Source organism: Homarus americanus, unplaced genomic scaffold, assembly GCF_018991925.1.
Source record: "Homarus americanus isolate GMGI-L3 unplaced genomic scaffold, GMGI_Hamer_2.0 scaffold367, whole genome shotgun sequence".
Classification (NCBI taxonomy): domain Eukaryota; kingdom Metazoa; phylum Arthropoda; class Malacostraca; order Decapoda; family Nephropidae; genus Homarus; species Homarus americanus.
This window is the reverse complement of record NW_024743709.1, coordinates 12,724,653-12,750,586: the sequence shown is the minus strand read 5'-3', so window position 1 is coordinate 12,750,586 and position 25,934 is coordinate 12,724,653. Positions and strand designations below refer to the sequence as shown.

Here is a 25,934-nt window from a genome sequence, read left to right as displayed (position 1 = left end):
GACATACTTCTTTGTTTTATATATATATATATATATATATATATATAATATTTTTTTTTTTTTTTACCTTTACGACAGATTATTGAGATGGGGAAAACATTACTTTACACACTAATATATTTTGATTCTCTTTCTAGTATATTAACTTTGTCACTCCAGTTGAAAGAAAATGTTTTGGCAACAAAATTCTTCACTGTCGAAGGATTTTCGCATCACCGTAGTTGTGGAAATGGAAAAGAGAAACGAACTTCGTTTTTTTTATTCCCTCCCTCTGCAATTTTCACTACCACAGTAAAATATTTTTTACTTGTGTCTTTTATTTAGACTCGGTCGGGTACTTCAAAACGGACCATTTTGTATGTGAGTTAGTTTTCTTTTCAGCTTAATTTACCGCGTTAATTTTCAACAAAAGTATTTGCAAGGATTGATCAATCAAAATGATTATGATTCCATTGAGTAATATGTTTGTTACAAATACCATTTCGAGAACACTCTTGATTATGAAATTAAATGTAACATGAGCTACCACAAATATATTAACCATCTCCTGCCTAACCTCACTCTATTTCTTCAACACATTTATTCTCCCACACCTACCCTACATAACAATTAATATTGAGTCATTTTGACCAAGGACAGCTGACAAAGACATGAAAGGCTTATTTCCAGTAGAGTCCTTATGCCAGCAGCACCTGGTGTTCATAGTGCCAGGGCTAGGCTGATCTATACCTGAATTAAATTTGATCCATATATGACCTGTTCTCTCACTAGTAAATTTCTCCGGCATCAAACTATTAACACGACGTCGGCTCTTCGCTAAGTTAAAAAATAAATCACTAACCCACAGAAAATAAAGTGAGGGAAGTCGACTTGCCACTGAGACTTTGACCATACAAGAGCATCAATACATGTAAATATGTCGGGAGAACGTTCACCTATCGTACCTACAATAAACTTATAATTAAAAGAAACACCAAACACTGTTGATTGGTTGTGTTGGTAAGTTTATCATGGCACGATCGTGTAACAGTCCGACCTGAAATTGTCTACTAGAGATTCGTATATTTTTAGTCAGATTTTAGTTTTAAGGAAATATATAAGACACTTAAGCATTCAGACCTGTGTGTTCTTAATAAAACATTGTCTTCCTCTGTCACATCATCACTATTAAAATCTCTCTCTCTCTCTCTCTCTCTCTCTCTCTCTCTCTCTCTCTCTCTCTCTCTCTCTCTCTCTCTCTCTCTCTCTCTCTCTCTCTCTCTCTCTCTCTCTAATATTTAATTCTCCTTTTTTTATCTTCAGTCTATAGTTCATTTACTCTACGTTTCCTCACCATATTACTTCCACCTACTCTGGCCCCCCACTCCTGTCAACCCGTCCCTCTTTGTGGGGTGACAGTGGTGGCTTTCAGTGCAACTTGTTGGGAAAGTTTAGGTTCACTTATAGACCGATAAAATGGAACCCAACTAAGACTTCCGAAGGGGTACCAAAATATTTCCCCCAGGGGGGCTGGGGAAGGGGCCTGAACCTCAAGGGGGGAGGGGAGCCAAATTTTGAAACCATATATCTTCAGTTCGGATGGTCCGATTAACACCATTCAGGTTTTAGTCGATTGGTGATGCCAGTGGCCGTGGAAATCTGTTATAACCAATTTTTAAATCTCTTTTTTTCTTTGTCCACAGATTTCATCGGGAAGTCGTCGAATCAAGATGGTTAACTTTCACCTTTGTATTTTGTATCAAGAGGTTAAAGAGGAGCCGCTTATAAATCCCTTGAACAACAAGGACAGGGAAACAAGGGACTGTGCTTATAATGGTTGCCCCTCGTGTAACGAGGATGGCCGGCCTAAGGGCCACCTTGGCGTGAATTTGCTTAAGGTGTAGAAGCTGCCGCCAACACAACAACCACACCCTGGGTTAACGAGTTGCATAACCCAGTGTCAAGGAATAGTCCGAGAAGACCGAGAAGATTGCGTTGAATGCACAGTCCATGGCTCGCTATAAGCACAGTTTCTTGCTTCCTTGTCCTTGTTGTTCAAGGGATTTATTAGCCGTTCCTCTTTAACCTTTTGAAAAAAGGTTTCAAAATAGGTTATGTCAGATTTTTAACAAAGTGGCTGCCTATGTTTAAAAAATATATATTCATAATTAAACAAGGCCTCTGGCATCACCTATTAATTATTCAACACCTGAATGATGTTAATCGGAACATCCGTTCTGATGATACAGTACATGGCTTCCAAAAATTTGCCCCCCACCCCCCTCGAGGTTCAGTCCCCGTCCCCAGCCCCCCGGGAGGAAATATTTTTGGTACACCTTCGGAAAAGTCTTAGTTGAGTTCCATTCTATCGGTTTATAAGTGAAATTAAACTTTCCCAATAAGTTGCAATGAAAACCTTTTTCTCCCCTATGCGCGTCACTTCACTATCTCACCAAACGACTCTGGAACTTTCCCTTGCAGTGAGTGGTGAAGGAGCTATTTTGCTACAACGCTCCTCTCTCACCCCACTTCCTTCATTCTCCTTTGCAGCGAGTGTTGTGGGAGCCATGTGTTACAACGATGCTCAGTGCCGTGCCGTCAACAAGTTCAGCTTCTGCAGGTTCGTAGTGTCGGAGGTAGTGGGCACCTGTACCTGCGACCCGGATCAGTTCATTGACACCCACGGCCGCTGTGTTCCAAGGCTAGGTTAGTCTTCCCTTCCCATTCTGCCTTCAACAGTGGCAGGAAGGCAGACAGTTTAAGACCTCACTCTCTCTATGAAGTGCTTACAGGTTTTACACACCCTTTCTGAAGGTTAAAGCTCATTTTGACTTTGGTGAAGATGGTGTTCCTCGGGGCTATTTTCTTGTCTAAGGGCAGTGAACTTTATTGGAACATATTTTAAAGACTGCTGTGCTCCAGTGAACCTCTGGCCATGTTGATGAGAGAACAGCAGGACTCAAGGTTCACAAGACATTATAAGCAAAGGTGATAAAGGGTGCCTCATAAAGTTCGGTAAGTAACACTCTATCCTTAACATATTTTCAACTCCAGATTACATTAAGATTAAGACTTTTTGGCGCCAGCTCAGTCCAACAGTGACTCCTACTACTGCGTCCTCAGTCAGGTAAGTTCACCTCAATATTTCTGTCCTTTCATTAAAAGCCTCACCAGCTCTGCAATCTAAAAGGGAAGTAAAGTTCGAATGGTGGTTGTGTTGCAATGTGGAAACACCTTATCTGAACGACACTGGAATAAAGTAGGCTATATGTAAGACACACACACACACACACACACACACACACACTACTAGTACTTTGCTGTCACTCGGAATAGAGTATGAAGATCATCCACCTATGATACAATGGTATGAGTTATTAAGGATGTGACCTACGTTAGTGTGTTCTGAGGTGACTAAAGAGGCCGATATGGGACCCGCAGGGTCGTTCACAGAAGTTGCACATCTAGGGGGCAGCATCTAGAGCGGGAGGGGCGGCGGCAGCGTTTTTCCAGCGTTGGCGCTTGTCTGCCTCTTTATGCAATCGGGTTAACTCGAAAGTATTGACACCTTGTGTAGTGCTCCTCCAAGCGTTACGGTGTGGATTAATCGTCTCCCAGGTGAGGAGGGTTGATTTGGCAATTTTTCAGGTTTGTCTTAAGACTACTCTTATGCCTTTTCAGTTGCCTGCCAGAGTTACGCTTACTATTCGTTAGATGACTGTAAAGTAGCTCCCTTGTTCTTATAAGTATTGACGATGGAGGCGTCTTTAAAAGCTTGGGGGATTTCTTCCTTTTCCCATATACTCTCCAGGAGAGAGTGGAGACGGCTGGTAAGCAAAGATTCTCCTGCTTTATACATCTCGGCTCGGATTCCATCAGGCCCTGAGGCTTTTTTTATTTTTCATCTGCTTGATGGCAGTAGCTCCCTTATCCAGGGATGAAGGATAGCTAAGGTGGGTTAGCTTTGCGTGCTGAGAAACCTGCTGGGTAGTCAGGACATCCACATCAGTGATTCTGTTGAGCCCCACCATGAGTAATTGGGCCATACAGTGTTTTAGTGGAATTGAAAATGCATGCATCTTGTGTTTATTCGCAAATTTTTGCGTTCCACATGCTTTATTTTTCCACCATCTATTCATTAATTTGCGGAATTCGCGCTTGGTCGCTGCTTTCTACTCGTAGAAGTTATCACATTTGGTCTGAGACTGAGGGCTGTTCTGCCAATTAGTGAAAACAGCACATTTACTTTAAAGGGTATACTTCGATTTCCAGGTCATTTTCATCAATTCAATCCTTGTGTTGTTGTTGTTATTTTCGATCTGTCCGAGGGTCTCGTTGCAGGTTTTTAGGATGATAGTGTCGAGGATACCCCATTTGGTACTGAGATTTAAGTTGTTCGTTGTTGAGTTGTATATCAGCCTATCGTCGAGCTGCTCTCTGAAAGCATGCGCTACCACTATATCCTCCAGTCGCTTGGTGTTAAAATCTCTCTGGAGGCTTGTATCCTATTTGGGGCAACGTGAAGGAAGAGGTAGGCTCTGACGAGCCGATGATATATGTCACAGTGGTCTGACCCATGCACGGCTCGAGTGATAAAAACATCTCGGCAATCTATTTCTCTGACAATGATGTAGCCAATGCGCTGCCAATGTTTGGATCGTGGGTGTTGCCAAAAACCCTTGAAATTGTCGACCTGCCTGAACAAGGTGTTAGTGATAGTGAAGTTGTGTTTAGCACACTTGCTGAGGAGGAGTAGGCCGTTGGGATTACACTTGCCTATTATTTTTCTCCCTATGGTTCCCTGCCATAAGTCAACATCTCTGCCAACTCTGGCATGGAAGTCACCTTGGAGCACAACCTAATCTTCTCTGGGGATAGAGGTTACCATTCCTTCAAGGTCGGCATAAACGGCCTCATTGATGCCATCCTCTGCATCCAGTCTTGGGCGTATGCATTGATGAAGAAGGCATGAAGTGAGTAATTCAGTGGCAATCAGAGCATCATGAGTCACTCGTTGACCCCAACAGACATTTCAGTTAGCCTATGTAGGATGGATTGGCGAATGGCAAAGCCAACTCCATAAATGCGGTTTCTTTCCACAGCAGGCTTACCCTTTCAGAAGAATGTAATAGCCTTTTTGTGAGTTAACTTTCTTCTGGGAACCGGGACTCACTAATGGCTGTTATGTCGATGATATTCCTAGAGAGCTCTTTTGCCACAATGGCGGTTCATCTTTCGGGACCCTCATTTGTGCCGGTATCCAGAAGAGTCCTGACAATCCATACAACGACCATAGGAGGTTGTATAATTTGCTTTTGCTTTGATCTATGATTATGATTATGTTTTCGACCGGATTAGGATGTTTAGGGCACCTTTTCTTGCCCCCTCCCCATGTAGGGTGAGCAGAGTGGCTCCTGGAAAAGGCTTCTTAGTCGCACAGACAGGACCAAATTGCACTGCTGCCTAGATCCCTGTCTATAAACGACCATATTATCTATGGTTCCTATATGCATAGTTGTGACTACAGACTCCTGGTAGTCATCTCTGCCTTTCCACGTCGCCACTCATTGTCCCCATACTTCGTTTCGGGGTTTAGGGGTTTAGATGATCATGAAAAGTATGATAAGCTGGATGGTGACTGCATGTAAGTTGCTTTTTTGTGGTAATGCAGGAGCACAGGCTGCCCCCACATATCTTGGCTCTCCCTATTCCTGATCCAGTGTTGCAAGTAACTGCAACGATTGTGGAGAGGGAGAGTTGAAATGTACTACCAATAGCCCAGGCTGTTTGGTTTCGCCTGAGTAGACTGTCCACCATCTTACATTGTCTTCATCCGCTGGTGTATTTGTTGGGTTCCCTTATTGGTCACCTCCTCAGTCTATTCCATCGTTGGGGTCTTATTGGAGCTCTGTAAGCATGCCTGTGTGATGCAGGTATCCACCGCAGATTTTTTATTTAGGGTTAACTCCCGTTGCCTTATATCTACCAAGGTTAATCCGCAATGCAGAGGGGCAGTGATTGGTAGGTGCCAGAGTGTGTCCACATGCCAGTGAGACTATGCCCCGTCCCTCTGGGGCCCACTGGTGCTCTGAGATCCCTTGCTGGTCTAGCCTGGGGCCCCCCCTAACACCCAGTTACCTTGTGTTGCCACGAGGAACCACGGCAGAAGTCTTGATGTTGAAGAGGCTGTGTATTGGCAGGGGAAGACTTATGCAAGGCTGTTTCCCTGTTCACCACGAGGGTTAGCCAGCGGCTGTAGCTGAAAACGGGAGGAAGCAAACAGTGCCTGTGCCTTATCAGTAACATAATGCAGCCACACTAGACGCTTAGCACCACCCTGTGCACACACACACACACACACACACACACACACACACACACACACACACACACACACACACACACACTGTGGCTGGAGTAAAGCGCGAGACATTGGAGAGGAGAAAGAGTCTTTCACCATTAGTGCATCGGTGCAAGAGACTTCAACACAGGTGAGAGCTATGAGGACGGAAAAATGTGTTTTTCTTCAAGGTAGTTTTGACTTCAACAATACCTGGCCACTGTGGATCTGACCTCTAAGTTACATGATCATTTTAATCTTAGTTTTGTTCTTATTATTGAATGCATTAAATTTTGGAGTAAATGAATCTGGATTTGTCATGAACACTGTTCCTTCTGAAATAATTTACAATTTGCTGATTCAGTAATAAGAAAAACAATGAAAACAATCACAAACTGGTCATAAATTATTTACCTCTAAATGAACCTAATTAGTTTGTTTGGTGTGTGTGTGTGTGTGTGGTTATTGTGGTAGTTATTGTGGTAGAGGAGATAATGGTGGTAGTTATGGTGGTAGAGAAGATGATGATGCTGGTAGAGTTGGCGATGGTGGTGGTAGTTATGATGGTAGAGGTGGTGATGGTGGTAGTTTGGTGGTAGAGGAGTTAATGGTGGTAGTTATGGTGGTAGAGAAGATGATGATGCTGGTAGAGTTGGCGATGGTGGTGGTAGTTATGATGGTAGAGGTGGTGATGGTGGTAATTAGTAAAATTATGGTGGTAGAGGTGGTGATGGTGGTAATTATTTAATTATAGTGGTAGAGGTGGTGATGGTGGTAATTATTAAATTATGGTGGTAGAGGTGGTGATGGTAGTAGTGTCAGGCGTCAGTCAAGTCAAGTGTCACTGTGACAATAACCAGTCAGCGTGTCTGCCTCCCCTCCCTCCCTCCTCCCCCTCTCTACACCTACCCTCTCCCTTTTTCTTCACTGCTGCGCTTTCTCGTCAAGGTCAGTTACACACACAGTTAGATTATCCCCCAGTCAGTCACCATTATATCAGGGTATCAGTTAGTAAAACATTCAGTCAGGCTACCATTCAGCCAGTCTCCCTGTCATACTGTCACTGCCTCCGAAAGTGCGTGTTGTTTTCAGTGGTGTGTGTGTGTAATAATAGTAATAATAATAATAATATTGATAATAATAATAACAATAATAATAATAATAATAATAATAATAATAATAATAATAATAATAATAATAATAATAATAATAATAATAATAATAATAATAATAATAATAATAATAATAATAATAATAATAAACGCTTTATTACTAGAGTTGCAGCCGGTGGCTGAAAATACACCAACTTACATTGATTTAGACATAATAATATACGTTCAATACATTTACAGGTTTGTACAGTACATAAATCAGGAGCTATTTATTATTTTAACAATAGATGGGATGGTGCTAGTCTTATATCTATCAGTGCGGGCTCTTATGGGCTGAATTTTGTTGTAGTGGCGGACTGGGCGAGGTGGGCGGGGTACTGCAGGTGGTAGTAGGTGGCGATGACGAGGATGGTGCAGTAGTCCACTACCAAACCTTGCTAGTGCGTGGTGACGGAGGACACTGAGGGATGGTATTTCAAGGGTGGAGAGAGCATTGTTGTAGCCGGAGTAGTCTGCGCAGAGCATGATTCTGCAAGCCCTCTTTTGTACCTTCTCTACCTAACGTTGTTGGGTACAGTTGGGAGAAGGCGACCAGGCTGGTGACGCATACGTTAATTTGGCAGTATAAATGAGTTGTAGATAGTCCTCAGCTCTGGCGTGGGTGCCCCAAGTGACCTTTGTCGTCGTAGCATTTAGAGTCGGTACGAGACTGCCTTGATGCTGTTCTTTAAATGGACCTTCCAGTCCAATTTTGGGTCTATTGTTACCCCCAGGAGTTTGGCAAACTGCACTAACTGGAGAGGATGGGCACCCACTATAACTGCTGGAGCTTTCACTGGAGTGGTGGCGGTGTTGATGTGCATGACTACAGTTTTGGTGTGAATGATGGTGACCTTGTTCTCCGTAGTCCATGCCTGTAGCCTATCCAGGGTGCCTTGTAGCTATAAATAAACGATGAGGTGTTGTCCACTGTAACCCCCACAATGCAGTCATCCACGAACTTCCACCTGTGAGGAGTGTCCGATAGAGCGTCGTTTATCAGGGGAACACCGCAGGTGAGGTGTTGGAATGTGGAAGAAACCTGGTATCTCACTACCTGAGGACGCTCACTCAGGAAATCAGTGAGCCATGAGACCAGGTTGGTGGGCATCCCTAGTGCAATGGCCTTGTTGATAACAGTGTAGTGATCAACAAGGTCAAAAGCGATTCTGAGGTCAAGAAGGGCAACGGCCAGTGATGTCTTACGTTTCTCCAGGTTCTTGTGCAGAAAATCCAGGAAACTAACTAAGCAGTGTGTGTGTGTGTGTGTGTGTAGCAGTGGGCCCCAGAGAGATGGCCCATAGGCCCACCGGCATGTGGACACGTCCTAGCACCTACCAACCACTGCTCTGCTGCCTTGCGGTTTAACCTTGGTATGTATAAGGCTACGGGAGTAAACCCCAAATGAAAAATCTGCAGTGGAGCTCCACATCAGGCAGATATGCTTACAGAGTTCCAACAAGACCCCAACGGCAGTATAGTTGGAAAAGGTGACCACCATGGGAACCCAACGACTACACCAGCAGATGAAGGCAATGTATGATGGACAGGCTACTGAGGCAAAACCCAACAAACTGGGCTATCGGCAGTCCTTTGCAACTCTCCCTCTCCCCAGTCATTGCAACACTTTCGCCAGTGGATCAGGAAAGAGGAGAGCCAAGATGTGTGGTTGAAGTCTGCACTCCTGCACTCACGCACAGCCATCATCCAGCTCATTATACTCCTCATCATCATCAAACTCTTATAACACAAAAGTCCAATGGCGACAGAAGAGAGGCGATGGGTACAGGTAGAGATGACTGCTGGGAGTCTCTAGTCACAACTCTGCACCTGGGCAGCACAGATAAGATGGTCGTTTATGCACTGGGATCTAGGCAGCAATGTAATCCGGTCCTGTCTGTGCGACTGAGCAGCACTTTCAAGGAGCCACTCTGCTCACCCCACATGGGAAGGGGGCTAGAAAAGGTGCCTGAACATTGCCTGCCTAAAGAACCAACCTCATTGGGCAAACTCACCCAGTAAGGTAATCCATATGCGGTCAAAAACACAATTATAATTACAGATCAAAACAAAAACAAACTATACAACCTCTTATGGTTGCTGCATGAATGACATGACCCTTTTGGATACTAGCACAAATGGGCATCCTGAAAGAAGAACCACCCTTGTGGCAAAAGAACTGACTAGGTATAACATCGATCTTGCAGCAATTAGTGAGTCCCGGCTCCCAGACGAGGGTCGATTTACAGAACAGAGGTCTGGTTAAACATTCTTCTGGAAGGGTAAGCCTGATGCAGAGAAACCGCATTTATGGAGTTGGCTTTGCCATCTACCAACGCAACCTACACTGGCTAACTGAAATGCCTATTGGGATCAATGAATGCTTCATAACGCTCAGAGTCCCACTGAATCACTCACGTCATGCCTTTTTCATCAGCGTTTACGCTCTATCCCCAGAGAATATAAGGATGTGCTCCTTGGTAGCTTTAATGCCAGAGATGGCAGAGACGCTGACATTTGGCAGGGAACCATACGGAGATGTGGACTAGTCATGTACAATCCACACTGCCTACTCCTCCTCAGCACGTGTGCTGCACACAACCTCATTATCACTTATGCCTTGTTTAGGCAGGCCTACAAGTTCAAGGGATCGTGGCAACACCCACGATCCAAACACTGTCATCTCATTGACTACATCATTGTCAGAGAAAGAGATCGCCGAGATGTCCTCATCACCTGTGCCATGCATGGCTTAGACCACTGTGACACTGATCATCAGCTCGTCAGAAAAGCTATCACTTTACGTTGCCCCAAAACAGCGAAGGCAACAAGCCACCAAAAGAAGTTTTAACACTAAGTGTCTGGAGGATCCAGTGGTAGCACATGCTTTCAGAGAGCAGCTCGAGCAACCCAACAACAAACAACCCTGTCATGACAATCACCTGCAGAGAGACCCCCGGCCAGATCGAAAGAATACACTAGGATTGGTTTGATGAAAATGACCCAGAAATCAATGTACTCGTCGATGATAAACCGAAACACTGATGTGGATGTCCTGACTACCCAGCAGTTCCCTCAGCATCCAGAGCTAACCCACCTCAGCTATCCTCCATTCCTGTATGAGGTAGCTACTGCCATCAAACAGATGAAAAATAACAAAGCCTCAGGGCTTGATGAAATCCCAGCCAAGGAGTATAAAGTAGGAGGATCTCTGCTTACTAGCCATCTCACTCTCTCCTAGAGAATATATGGGAAAAGGAGGAAATCCCCCAAGCTCTTAAAGACACCGTCAAATTTATAAGAACAAGGGAGACCAGTCAAACTGAGGCAACTACCGCTGGATCTTGCTGCTGTCCGTAGCTGGCAAGATTATCGCCCGAGACCTCCTAAACAGATTTCTATCTGAGGCGGAAAACTTACTCCCAGAATGTCAATGTGGCTTTAGACCATCACATGGCACCAAGTGCAGAGAGCAGCCTCGTGACCTGTACATGGCCTTTAGTGACCTAACCAAGGCCTTCGACTCGGTCAACAGGGAAGCCCTCTGGTGGATCCTCAACCGTTTTGGCTGTCCACCAAAATTCATCGCCATTGTGAGGCAAATCCATGATGATATGAACGGTAGTGTCCTGCACAATGGCACCCAGTCTGAGTTCTTCTCCATCCAAACGGGGATTAAACTGGTACCAACTCAATTTTCTATTTTCTTGGCTGCCTTCCTTACCCAATTTACCCGGCGGGGCGGACATCGAGTTCCGGATGAAGGGTTTTTTTTTCAACAAAAGACGACTCCAGGCAGGAACATAGGTATCAGAAGCTTCCATTACTGAGCTTCAGTATGCAGTCGACCTCACCCTTGTCACTCACACTGAACGCGACATACAGGAGATCCTGAACATCAACGGAGATGTGTTTGCAGACTTCGGCCTTGAGGTGAATGTACGTAACACTCAGATTCTCTTTCAGCCTGCCTCTGGTTCAGCCACACCTCCACCATCCATCCAGCTTAATGGTACTACCCTCTCTAATGTTACCTATTTTCAGTATCTTGGCTCCTACCTGTTCACCACTGTAAACATCGATAAAGAGATTCAACATCAGATCAGATGTGCATCTCAAGCCACTGGCAGACTCCGTACCCATATCTTCAGCTATAGGGAGCTGATATTATCTACAAAGTTGCACGTATATCGAGCAGTCGTCCTCGCCACCCTGCTATATGGCAGCGAGACATGGGTCACATACAGGAGGCACCTCAAGGCACTTGAAAACTTGTCGTCGGGAAGACAAGAGAACAAATACCAGTAGGACTATGAAGGCTACCATTATTCATGAACAACTAATTTGGACTGGCCATGTTGCCCGCATGGGCGACAGTAGACTGCCAAAGCAGGTACTTTACGGCCATCTAACTAATAGCAAACTTAATGCTGGCGGACAACTGAAAAGGTATAAGGATAGTCTTAAGACAAACATGAAAAAGTGCCAGATCGACCCACCTCACCTGGGAGACGATCACTCCACACCACAATGCTTGGAAGAGCACCACACGAGAAGGTGTCAATACTTTCGAATTAGCCCGACTGCAAACCGAGGCAGACAAGCGCCAACGCCGGAAAGATGCTGCCACCGCCCCTCCCGCACTAGATGGAGCTATCCATATGTGCAACATCTGTGAACTATCCTGCTGGTCCCGTATCGGCCTCTTTAGTCACCTTAAAACTCACCGACGAAGGTGAAATCCTTAATAACTCATATCATTGTCTCATAGCTGGATGATCGTCATACTCGATTCCGAGTGACAGCAAAGTAGTAGTATTAGTGTAACTTCCCCTGTAACTTCCTCTGAAAACTCACTTTTAATTAGGGAATTACCAGATATTGTTAAAAAAAAACGGCTGTCTTAGTTCATTTCTCTGAGATGGGTGGACGGATTCAAGCAGTTATATATACAGATATAAATTTATATTTGTATCTACAGAGAGGCTGGCCACTTGATCTGGGACTGAGGACTGTGAGCTTCAGAGCAGTGTTAGAGATGCTATTTAGATCTGCTAGGACTGAAGGGGTGTCTCAGGCTACTGCTCAGTGGTACATCAGTAATGTGTGGTGTCCAGCTCAAGATTGACTAGTTATACCAGGGCGGACCTACTCCGGCTAACTGACAATGACGTCACTAAGGATGATGCATGGGTCCAAGCTTCTAGAAGCTTCTACCAGTAGGAAGGGTTGGTATGAACACCTGAATCAATGTCAACAGCGTTACTGAAATAGATGTCTGGAAATGATCTCGTTAGAGCCGTGAATCATCCTTAATTAACGTTGAAAATATCTAACTAATCTGACTAATAATTTACATCAAATAATTGGAAGTTTACTAGTGATAATTAATGACCTAGTTATCAAGTAAGGGTTATTAATTAAATAAGTAATGAGCTTCAAAGGTGATATCGTCATACTGAGACATCTCTGGTCGACACACTGTCGCCAGACCGTGTACGTGACTAAAACAGCTGCGCTTGAGCAGGCGAAATATTGCTTACTAAATGCTTACTACATGCTTGCTATGAAAACATCTCTGACCCCTGCGGGTCAATGTAAAATGCATAATGAAAACCTATTCATCCATCGTGTATAATACTCTGGTTGCGATGCTGGTTATAGACTAAACAAGACTAAACTGCTTTCAGTAGTGTGTGTGTGTGTGTGTGTAAATATATATATAATTACAGATTAAAAAAATACTTGAGTAAACAAATAAATATTACATAGTTATATTTTTAACAAGCGACGCAAAAATACTTCTTATTAGGTTCATGAAAAGTTTTCCTAACAAATATATCTTATATAAGAAGTTTTACTTTAACCATATAATAATATGAGACCTGGGGAATCTCGAACCAGCATACTGAGACTTCAAATGCGGGTGAAGAGGACCGCTAGCCCACGACGGCTCTAACGTCAGCACCAACCCTTGAAGTCAGGAAAGATCGGTTCACTACTCCCTATGGCTCTGTTCATTACATGACAGCGTAAATTCTCTTAATTTCAAGTACAACGCGAATTGACATTACTATATACCAGGAAAACCTGACTAACATAAAGAAAATACTCTTGTGTATACAATACACACACACACACACACACACACACACACACACTCAAAATCCTGAAATTTAAATCCAAACGCTCCACGAACCCAATTGACCTCCCAATCAAAATATACAAGGAGTTTGCAGTCGAACTTGCCACCCCTCTCTGTTCTATTATTAATGCATCCCTCAGACAAAGCAAATGCCCTAATGAATGGAAAACCGCATTTGTCACCCCCATCCCCAAGGTTACCACCCCACAGTCCCCTAACGACCTCAGGCCAGTTGCCATTACCCCAATACCCAGTCTAATCTGTGAGGACTTTGTTTTTGAGTGGGAATTTGCCAGAATCTATCAATGAATTGATCCACAGCAATTTGGCAATATGAGGACCTCCTCTACATCACACTGCTTAGTGAGCTTTCTAGATTTTCTGCACAGAAACCTGCAGAAACGTAAGACATCACTGGCCGTTGCCCTTGTGACTTCAGGAAGGCCTTTGACCTTGTTGATCACTGCACTGTTATCAACAAGGCCATTGCACTAGGGCTGCCCACCAACCTGGTCTCATGGCTTACTGATTTCTTGAGTGGATGTCGCCAGGCAGTGAGGTATCAGGGCTCGGTCTCCACATTCCAACACCTCACCTGCGGTGTTCCCCAGGGGACCAAGATGGGACCACTGTGCTTCCTCATCCTAATCAACGATGCTCTATCCGACACTCCTCACAGGTGGAAGTACGTGGATGACTGCACTGTGGGGGTTACAATGGACAACACCACACCAGGCTACTCATCGCTACAAGGCACCCTGGACAGGCTACAGGCATGGACTATGGAAAACAAGGTCACCATCAACCACACCAAAACCGTAGTCATGCACATCAATACTGCCACCTCTCCAATGCAAGCCCCAGCAGTCACAGTGGGTGCCCATCCTCTCCAGCTGGTGCAGTCTGCAAAACTCCTGGGTGTAACGATAGACAACAAACTGGACTGGAAGGCCCATGTAAATAACACAGTCAAGGAAGCCTCGTACCCTCTCTACATGCTACGACGACTTAGGTCACTTGGGACACCCACGCCAGAGCTGAGGACTATCTACAACGCCTTTATTCTCCCCAAACTAACGTATGCGTCACCAGCCTGGTCATCTTCTCTCAATTCCACCCAACAACATCAGCTAGAGAAGGTAAAGAAAAGGGCCTGCAGAATCATGCTCGGCTATATCAATGCTCTCTCTCCCCTGGATATGCCATCCCTCAGTGACCTCCACCACCAAGCACTGGAAAGGTTTGGCAGCCAACTAATGCACCACCCTCGTTATCGCCACCTCCTGCCACCGGCAGCCCCCCACCCTTCTCACACAGTCCGCCACTACAACAAAATTAAGCCCATAAGAGCCCGCACCGATAGATATAAGAACAGCACCATCCCATCTAGTGTTAAAATAATAAACATCTCCTGATTTATGTACTGTACAGCCCTGTAATTGTATTCAATGCACATTATATCATTATGTCTAAATCAAATGTAAGTCTGTATATTTTCAGCCACTGGCTGCAACTGTATTAATAAACCGTTTATTATTATTATACACACGCATATATATATATATATATATATATATATATATATATATATATATATATATATATATATATATATATATATATATATATATATATATATATATATATATATATTTCATGTAAATCCACAATGAAAACGTGGATAAGATAAATCTTGATAAAATCACACGGGAAGATGGAAACAACGGAGTACCTTAGCTTTCGTCTTTATTCAAGACATCTTCAGAGGCAACTGGATTACATGGACAGAGAGAGGCTTAAATATACAGGGTGACCTTAAGAACATGAGGTCAGGTCATAATGATGTCATCCACTAATCCCCACACCAACACACACGTAGAGGAGCTTAAGAGAAGGGGGTGACGTGACTATTCAGGTCAGGTCAAAAATAAGGGACCCACAAAATAACTATCATACATCTAGATCAAAGGTTTTCAAAACATTTTTAACCTTGGGCCACTGACAAATAAATTTATGTAACATATTATCAGTTTTGAACTGACCATCACTAAGGTTTATTGATTTTTCTTCCTTAATCAAACTAGCTTCAACCAGAAGTCTTTCTGTGGGAAAAAAGCTTAGAAGCATTTAAATCATCTTGTGTCACAGAACTCTCTAGACCCACTATCCTTACATGTGTTGTTGGTTTCAATCTCACTCTAATATCCAATCAATAGAATATGGATGGTTTCATATGCCACCGTCTTCATGATTTTATTTCAATGGTGCAAGGTTTGCAAGGTACTAACAACCACTACCACCATCATGCAAGGTACTAACAACCACTACCACCAACACCATGCAAGGTACTAACAATCACTACCACCAACACCAAGCAAGGTACTAACAATCACTACCACCAACACCATGCAAGGTACTAACAATCGCTACCACCAACACCATGCAAGGTACTAACAACCACTACCACCAACACCATGCAAGGTACTAACAACCACTACCACCAACACATTGCAAGGTACTAACAACCACTACCACCAACACCATAGGTACTAACAATCACTACCACCACCATCATGCAAGGTACTAACAATCACTACCACCAACACCATGCAAGGTACTAACAGCCACTACCACCAACACCATGTACTAACAACCACTTAGGTACTAACTACCACCAACAATACCAATCACTACCACCACATCATGCAAGGTACTAACAACCACTACCACCAACACCATGCAACTAACCACCAACATCATGCAAGGTACTAACAACCACTAACACCAACGCCATGTACTAACAACCACTACCACCACCTTGCAAGGTTCTGTACCACCAACACCATGCAAGGTAACAATCACTACCACCAACACCGTGCAAGGTACTAACAACCACTACCACCATCATGGTACTAACAACCATGCAAGGTACTAACAACCACTACCACCATCATGTTAACAATCAACCAACATCCAAGGTACTACCACCAACACCATGCAAGGTTCTAACAACCACTACCACCAACACCATGCAAGGTTCTAACAACCACTACCACACAGCCACACCCTATGCAAGGTTCTAACAACCACTACCACCACCATGCAAGGTGCTTACAACCACTACCACCAACACCATGCAAGGTTCTAACAACCACTACCACCAACACCATGCAAGGTACTAACAGCCACTACCACCAACACTATGCAAGGTTCTAACAACCACTACCACCAACACCATGCAAGGTACTAACAACCACTACCACCAACACCATGCAAGGTTCTAACAACCACTACCACCACCATGCAAGGTGCTTACAACCACTACCACCAACATCATGCAAGGTGCTTACAACCACTATCACCACCATGCAAGGTGCTAACAACCACTATCACCACCATGCAAGGTACTAACAATCACTACCACCAACACCATGCAAGGTACCACAAAACAATATCAATAAGCATTACAACTATCAGTCCTGTTAGCATAACTTCCAATTAGTTACCATCCTCAACCCCCCAAAAAACCACTCCAACCAGATTGACCAGCCACATAACCACTCAACCACTCGTTTTTTATCAACCAGAACAAATCACTAAAGTCAAACGTTATAACCAAAGGATTTCGTGATTACAACTATAACCACAATCAACCAATCAGTCTGACACCACCACCACCACCATAAACTACCACAATTATCCAGTCACTCAACTACACAATCAACGGATTAACCAGTTAATCAGGTTAAGAGAGGAAAAAATGTGCCACTAATCTCTCACAGGTGTAGGCCAAAAGAATACGAAAAATGACAATTACCCAGTCCATGTGCACGACCTGTGGTGCTTACTGCTTTTCACTGTAAAATACAACTTTGTTCTCTTAAAATTCCAAGATTATTTGGGAGTGCTTTAATTTTGCCATACGTAAAATTTATGTAACTTTTTTATTGTTATTTTTATCGTCTTCTTTACACATGTGTGCCACGATTGCCCTATTGTGTGTGTGTGTGTGTGGTTACAAATATTCATTAATTTCCCACAGTCCCCTTCAGTTCAATTATACCTAAAACAGCACGTCTTAGTATCTTCGGCTCTAATAATGCAAAACTGAGGGTGGAGCTAAATTGTGTGACGATACAACGTTATCTGCTCGGTAATGTTCGTCGAGTCAAAGAAATGCCAAAGTACATTGTACCACAATGATGTATAGTGTTTACAGGTGCTGGTAGCGTTCCCCTTTCCTAATTTAATATTGTATATAACAAGGGTGTGTCCGGTTACAGGTGCTGGCTTCTTCCTCAGGTAACACTGTGTAACAAGGGTGTGTCCGGTTACAGGTGCTGTCTTCTTCCTCAGGTAACACTGTGTAACAAGGGTGTGTCCGGTTACAGGTGCTGTCTTCTTCCTCAGGTAACACTGTGTAACAAATGTGTTTCAGGCTACAGGTGCTGGCTTCTTCCTCAGGTAACACTGCGTAACAAGGGTGGGTCACTGTGTCAAAAAACAGGTGGTCGACACAGGCGCTAATGTAGTGCCTCTTGGAGCAACTAGCGGTAACAAGAACTAGGTTTGACGGGTTACTCCTCCAGGGAGGTGATCGATAAAGGTGTTAGCACTGTCTCCTGTAAGAAAGTATTGTGTCTCCTCCAGCAGGAAAAGTTGAGTGTCACGAGTAAGTGTTTCAACAGGTGGTCGATGAAGGCATTGGCGTTCCCTATTCTCCCGCAGGTAAGGATGAGACTAATGAAGCTTGACTGGGTGTCTCCTGCCGCAGGTGGCCGGTGCATTAAAGGCGACTGCCCGAGACAGCTGGGTGCTGCCTCCTGTCAGCGTGGCCGCGACGCAGTCCTCAAGTGTTTTTGCCGTAAGAAAGCTGTCCAACGGCGAGGCGTTTGTGTGTTGCCCTAACTCCTGTCGGTGCTACCCCAGCTTCTGTTGATGCTTCTCCAGCTCCTACTGGTGCTGTCCTAGCTTCTACCGGTGCTGCTCTACCTTATGCTGGTGTTGTTGTCGTCCTTAGAGGTGCTGCTTCAAGAGTTAATCTGCATCATGTCAAGCCTCTTAGCGGTGCCTCCTTGCTGCCAGTTGTACGAGCGTGACCTTCGGGTGAGGACGTGTGTGGAATGTTATTTAGAGGGTGATGTTGTTGTGAGTATGAACTGTGGCTGTTGATGTGAGGAGGCGTTTATATACACTCTGTTTGATAGGATGAGGATGGATCTGTTGCTGTGAGGACGTGGTAGATGTGTGTACAGTATAAGATGCATAGTGTTAATAGTACAGCAGGTTAGAGCCACCAGGTGGATGAATCTTGCATTTTGGTACAAAAGTATGGGAATTGGCTCAGGCATAGTCTAAGACTCTAAGGTGTCTATAATAATATATAGATGGGTACCTATCTGTATCCATGAGGTATCTGGTCGCCACCTTGATTTTGAAAATGGATGCTGCTAAATGCTCAAACCTTCGTAATGTTATCCTCCCTTCTATATGACATAGAAACTTGATATTTGTGTCGAATCTTAGGTTTTTGATACAAACAATTTGTTTGTACCTTTGATGTTTTTCTACAATACATTATCCAAGTCAGTTTCCAAAAGAATACTGAGAAAATGATTTTAAAACTATGATTTAATACGATGGTAATATACTCATGCAGCATGTATGCAAAACAGGCAGGTTGTTTAATGTCTCAGCCCAATACACAGATAACCATATCTATATTACTATATCTTGTATGTATGTACGTCGTACAATCGAACATAAACCTAGCTCAAAGATGAGATCACTTCACTGCTGAAAGATACATTAGTGTCTTAATCTGTTTATCACACTTACTGCATACAGCAATTCTAATTTTATTATTAATCTGTACTTGCCCGTTTTCATAAACAAAGATTTGGGCATTGCAGACTAGATTCACGACATTCAAAGCAATGATTACATCTTTTTATACACCCACAATTAATTAACTCATAACATGACATGGCTGCCTCTTCTAATTCAGTCCAAAAGGGTTCAAAGCTGGATTCAGTTGCTTTCCAACCCCAGAGTTACAGACTTGGTAGAGATAGATTTGGCACGAGAGCTTGTGACCATATATGACACGGGTAATAGGTTGCTCGCTTTACATGCTGCAATAAACTGCTTTCGTTGGAGGAATGTTTTCCAGAGTGTGACCATCTTGTGTAAACAGTGCTTTTGTAGCTTCATCAACCTTACCTAGTTCACAAGTATAACTGTACATGACAACAAAGTATTTATGGCAGTTGGGCAAGCCATCAATGCCCACCAAGCAGATTATTTACCATAATTGAGGAAGCTAGTCACTGTGTCACATCCACTCAAAACATGGAATACTATCAAGGCCTTTGATTCATGTCTCCAGGGGTTATAGAAAGAGAAAGGGCTGGCATATACTAGACGTATGACCCACGCTCATAATTTATCCATAGTTCTTCTAAGCCAAGTGAGGTAAAGTGGCTTACAGCATTATAGCGGATACTAGCCTTTATCGGTCCATCTTAACCTGCAAATGGAACCCGGCCCAATAACCACCAGTGACCATCTCCCTATCGTAACCACACTCTCCACGTCGCCAATACAGATCCCTGCCAGGATGAGATACAGCTACAGCCGGTCCAACTGGGAGGAATTCCAAAAGGAGTTAAGCAACCACCAGATCACCCAATTACACAACAAACACACTTCCCAAATAGACAACACACTAGAGATATGGTACGAAAACGTGATCCAGGCAATGGAACACCAAATACCCAAGACCACTCACCGTACATTACCACACCCTCAGTACTCACATCAATCAAGAATTCTAGTCACAATTAAGTAAGTTATTAAAATTAATCATAGAACAAGGGTGGACGCCAGAATACAGAAGACAATATAACACCATACACGAACAACTAAGAAACATGTCCAAAGAAGCATACGTAAGTAATTGGGAGAAACTAATAACAGACACAGAAGCAATTTACCACTATCCGAAAGAATTCTGGAGGAAAATTAAATACCTAATGGGAATCTCCAGCAACGAATCAAACTACATTCTAAACGGCAACCAAATCAAATTAACTGAACCCAAAGAACAAGAACCTGAATTCAGGAAATATTGGAGCAAAATATTTCAAATAAGCCAAGAAGACAACCTGAACTTCTGTATGAACACCGAGCAACAAGTAACCAATCACATGACACACACAACCCACATCTGGCAACCAAGTCCCAGCATAGACATAAACACTCTTGACTATTTTTCCCCACTGATCAAACCAATCACCGCAGAGGAAATACACAAAACAATAAACAGTTTCAAGAACAAGGCTCCGGGCATCAGTAAAATAAACAACCCCACTCAAGTATCAAATTACAGACCAATTTCTCTTCTAGAAACACCGGGAAAAGTCCTAGAACAAATCATTAACCACCGACTGAGAATACACCTCGAACTTGAAGAGAAATACAACCCCAGGCACCACTGATTTAGAAAACACAGAGGAACCCATACGAAAACATAGCAAACGCAATACACAAGAAGGATCAATGTAACGTAGTATTAAGGGACGTAGCAAAAACATTCGACAAGGTCTGGCACTTAGGGCTCAAATACAAAATTACCACCCAAGAACTTCCCAACAACTTTACTTCCTTTCTTTGTAACTTCCTTGACAATAGAGAGGCTCAAATTATCATTGGTAACCACATTGGTCCAAGCATCAAGTTATACAGCGGAGTACCACAGGGAAGTGACCTCTCACCCACACTCTACACAATATACACGGCGGACATACCACCTCCTACACACGGAGAATACATAGCTTATGCTGATGACGTCACCCAAATCATCCGACATCCAGGCAGGGGCAAACAGATGATGGCACGGACAACAGCCCACGCCATCGAGCAAATTAACGAATTTGAAAAACAGTGGAAAATACAAACCAATACACAGAAACTAATGATCATACACATTGCCAAAATAAACCCTGCACCAATCACCGTCAACGAAGGCAAAATTCTGGGACTCACAATAACAAGAACAGGCATAGCAAAACACATAACACAACGCAAAACGCTTGTCCAATCACAACTCACAAAACTACGAAGATTTAGCTAAATGGACACCAAAATTCAACTTCACCTATTCAAAGCACTTGTCCGCCCCCACCTGGAGTATCCACCAATACCACTCAGCATTATCAGCAAAATACAGCCAACTAAAACTTCAATCAGTAGAAAACAAAGCTATCCGTAGAGCATCAAAGCAACTGCCCCCATACACCACCAAAATACAAGAACTTCACGAATTATGCAATATCGGACCACTGAACACACGTACACACAGCCAAGCCCAGAGAATCTGGAGCAAACTTGAAGAGTTGGAGGACCCAATATTCTCCCAGTTAAAAGAAGAAACTACTAAAACACACAGCTGGTGGCCCAAGTGCCTCCATGCTAACATAGAAGAACAAGACCCACTTTACACATATATGTGAACAAATAACACCAGCATCTAACAAACATAAATTAATACCCATTGCACTAATGAATGCCTAGCTATAGCTTAGTCCTCCCTCTCCACCTGCCTCCCTTGAGCGGCCCTCCTGCTATCACCCCCTACTACTTTACTTCCCGTTTCTATGCTTTCCTTCTCTCTCTCTCCTCTCCTCTCCTCTCCCAGGGCAAAGTCATTTACCACTTTACTTCATTATCATCATCATCATCATCATCGGTCCTTGCTGTGCGCAATATATGAGATGAAGAAAATGCAGGTGTCGGCCTCTGCATGTGTGTATGGCTGCAGATTCACTCTAACCTGAGATAACAATGGTGTCCTCTTAGCATTCTGATAAATACTGAAAAGGCTCACCCGTGTTCTAATTACACAACAAAAAAGCTTTCCAATTTGATGGAACGGGAGCACCTCCAACAACCCTTTACTTCAGAACTCCTGTTATCTGCCTTATCCGCTCCTCAGTGTATCGTTTCAAACTGTTTTCAATGTATCAGTCCCATAGAGTATCTACTCTCTCGACTGCTTCAAGGTTGGATTTGATATAGGGGATAAAAGTTTGCAGGGCATAGTCATGAAATGTGCGGCATATTTATCAAGACTGCCCCATTAAATATCTTTGCATCTACACTTGGCGCATATTGTGATGCAGGTCATACAGAATCGGCCATTTTTTTAAACAATCGGGTTACTTAATAGTAACCCGATGTTCGGGATTGATAATCGAGTTTGACGAATCCACTTGTCGGGTTACCAAACAGTAACTCGACATTCGGGATTGCTCTTCGGGCTTGCTGCCCCGAGTGTTTAAAAAATAATGGCCGTATATCTGTAAGAGTGTCAACGATGTCTGACTTTAATCCTTGGTAGAGCTAACACATATCAGATAGTAAAGGGGGAAATGCTTGATTTTCATGCTAGAAAAAGGCATCCAGAACTATTTTTCGTGATTGGCAAGTAATATACAAGCGTGAAAGTAAGTCAAAGTTTGTTTTCAAAAATACCAACAATTGTTTTCCCTTTGCTGTTTTTGTTGTCTTAAGTTAAATAAGCCAATATTGTTCAATGAAATTAAGTCACTGACAGACCTATTTCGTTCACCTGTCAGCCTTTCAGTAACATGGTCTGAAAATTGTTTTATTCCCAACTAATCTAATGTTTGCTTATCCATAAGGAGTTTAGTATTACGTGAATAGAGGTCGCCACTATCTTCAACAAATGAGTAACCCATCTGTTCTATGGATGCTATCAATGACGGGACATATTTAACAAAAGCTTTTTGAATGCTTGTAGACTGTTCATGATGTCTGGTAGACTTTTTTTCTACTGTCTGTAACATATCTGTCTTCATATTCAGACACCAGAAGTGATATCTCAGGACTTGCAAATATCCATCCTTCAAGGACCTGAAGATTTTCCGTTAATCCCACTGCCCCACCATCACCCGTGATGAGGCCATGTCACTGGTCAGTTGTTATAACACAGAGTGCGTTTGCTGACTTTTCAGTGACAAACTTACCGCTCATTAATTCGTCAAAAATATTAGCATGCCTTGTAGGTAGATTGACTATATCACTTACTATATATGCACTAGTAACCGTATAGCATAATTTGTGTGATTAAGGACAAAAAAAAAACACGGGGCTATCTGTAGAAGGATTTTTTTTCTTACCGATCTAATAAACTGTAGAAGCAACTTAGTTCAGGATTCATAGCTGTGACAAAACAACTGTAATCTTTTGTCGAGTTAGTTTTGCTCTATATTTCTATCTTCAGTTCTTCCAGAATCATACTGATAAATGCATTGAGGGAATGAGGTACACCACTGTTTCAACAGTCAGTTTCAAAATTACGAGAGAATAGATGCGGTTTATTTAAACTTCATAGACCTGATGATGAATGAAGCAACAGAAAACTGGTCATATATTGCAGGCAAGTACAGTAGGCCTTTTAGTACCCTGTATTATATGAATTTGGACAATATACAGCCCTCATTTTCAATGAAAATAGTACCTATGGTATTAATAGTGTATAAAATATTGGCCCAATGCTTTTGAAAATCGTGTATTTAAATTTATTGGCCTTGAGAATGGTGCAATAGATACCAAGATCACCGTCCTCAGTGGTCTGGAAGTTGAGACATGGATCATGTAATATTTGAGCAGTGGTAATATTGGAAATCAAGATGGCGACTATCTACCAGGTACCTAGAAACAGGTACCCAACTTTAATTCGACCACTAGGGCATACCTGAGTAACATGCAAAGTTTCATATGTTTGTACCATTTTGCACGATCATATCCCTGAACAGCTTTACTATAATAGAAAAATTTATGATACAGTTTATGTTTACAGTCAGTCAGGTAAGAAATTTCGTTGAGTCAGTTGACACTTCTACAAGTCGAATATGATGTCAAGTTGATGCTGCTCTGTTATTTTCAGTAAATTGTATTTTCTATGGCCACTTGCATAGTCCCAAGTGATTACAAAGCTCGTGGAAGGAAAAACTATAACAGCTTTCACCTTGCAAATAGAGTTACTGTTAATATCAGGGGGAACATGGCGAGCATAGAGAGCCCACCCAGCAGCGGGATTTAGGGGTATTTTGAAGCCAGTTTCATAGTAAGTTATATTCTGAGGTCAATAGTAATTACTTGTTGGTATACAAAACGCCTGAGTACAATGCTACATTAAAGAAAAAATATTGGAATTTTTCGATGAAAAGAGGGGTACGGACCCCCAGGACACCCCTGGATCCGCCCTTGAATATGGTGTACAGTTGTACAGATCATACTATATACTGGTCAGGTATTTGTTGTTTGTATCATTTGCTGGTTTTTATAAAGTGGTAATAAATATTGAGTTGTAATCTTTGCCCTTTACAAATAATTTCATCAACAGTGGTGGTAAATTATGTTTCAGCTTTTCAAATAAGTATCTAAACATTCATATCCGTATAAAAATTAACTTTATTTTATGTCTGAAAACTCAGTAGTCCTTAATAGTGTACAATGTACAAGTGCATGAAAATCGATAAGAGGCTTTGGATTTTATAGAATCTTCACTGAACTTAATGTTGACGTACAAGTATCTTTACGGAGGGGTCCGATGAATTTCAAAATGAACACTGCGACTCCTGTTGTCTCAGTAGGGCTGCCAAATACTTCGTCCGTTGTGTCACATTATCTAACACAACATTGTAAAGAATCTCTTTTGACTGTGTGTACAGTGTTTAATCTGCTTGCGGTGAATTTTTAAATGAGCTGAACATTCCAATTCACATCACAAAGAAAAAGATGGATTATTATTAGATACAGGACTGAGGGATTCATGAGTCAAGAACAAACAGGATATTGCCTGTAATTCGACCGTAATTATATTCCAACGAATACACTAAACTCTAATAAAAAAAGAACACCGTTATTAAATAGACCCCCCTATAGCTATGGTTAAATTGGTTTATTCTTAAATTAACAAACACGAAAGTAATTTGATAATGTTATTTTACCCGTCTCCATCACAGTTGCCTGATAAAGCCTCCATTCGTCTTCGTCGTTCAGTATTCACCGACATCTTCTTACACCTATAACACAAACCACTGAAGCGGCGTGGAATTAAACATAAGCTTACTGAGGTGTGTGTGTGTGTGTGTGTGTGTGTGTGTGTACTTTTCTGTTACCTATAGACCCCATACAGAATCAGAGGTAACCCGCAGGCAAAGGAGAGGAGCACACACACACACACACATATACAGTATGTATACAGTATATATATACATGTATATAATCA

At 42.7% G+C, this 25,934-nt stretch overlaps 1 protein-coding gene across 4 annotated transcripts in view; it reads left to right on the top strand.

Annotated features, from left to right (window-relative positions):
- Positions 1-19,289, top strand: part of LOC121877379 (frizzled-2-like) — a 203,998-nt gene extending 184,709 nt beyond the window's left edge. For 3 of the 4 annotated variants that reach the window (XM_042383117.1, XM_042383118.1, XM_042383116.1), the window contains exons 9-10: positions 2,530-2,685; positions 18,390-19,289. In XM_042383117.1, the coding sequence (XP_042239051.1) occupies positions 2,530-2,685; positions 18,390-18,523 (290 nt within the window). In that variant the 3' untranslated portion in view covers positions 18,524-19,289. Of the gene's footprint in view, positions 1-2,529; positions 2,686-18,343 lie in introns of all 4 variants that reach the window. The other variant, XM_042383119.1, reaches the window with a different exon arrangement.
- Positions 19,290-25,934: the final 6,645 nt, after the last annotated feature.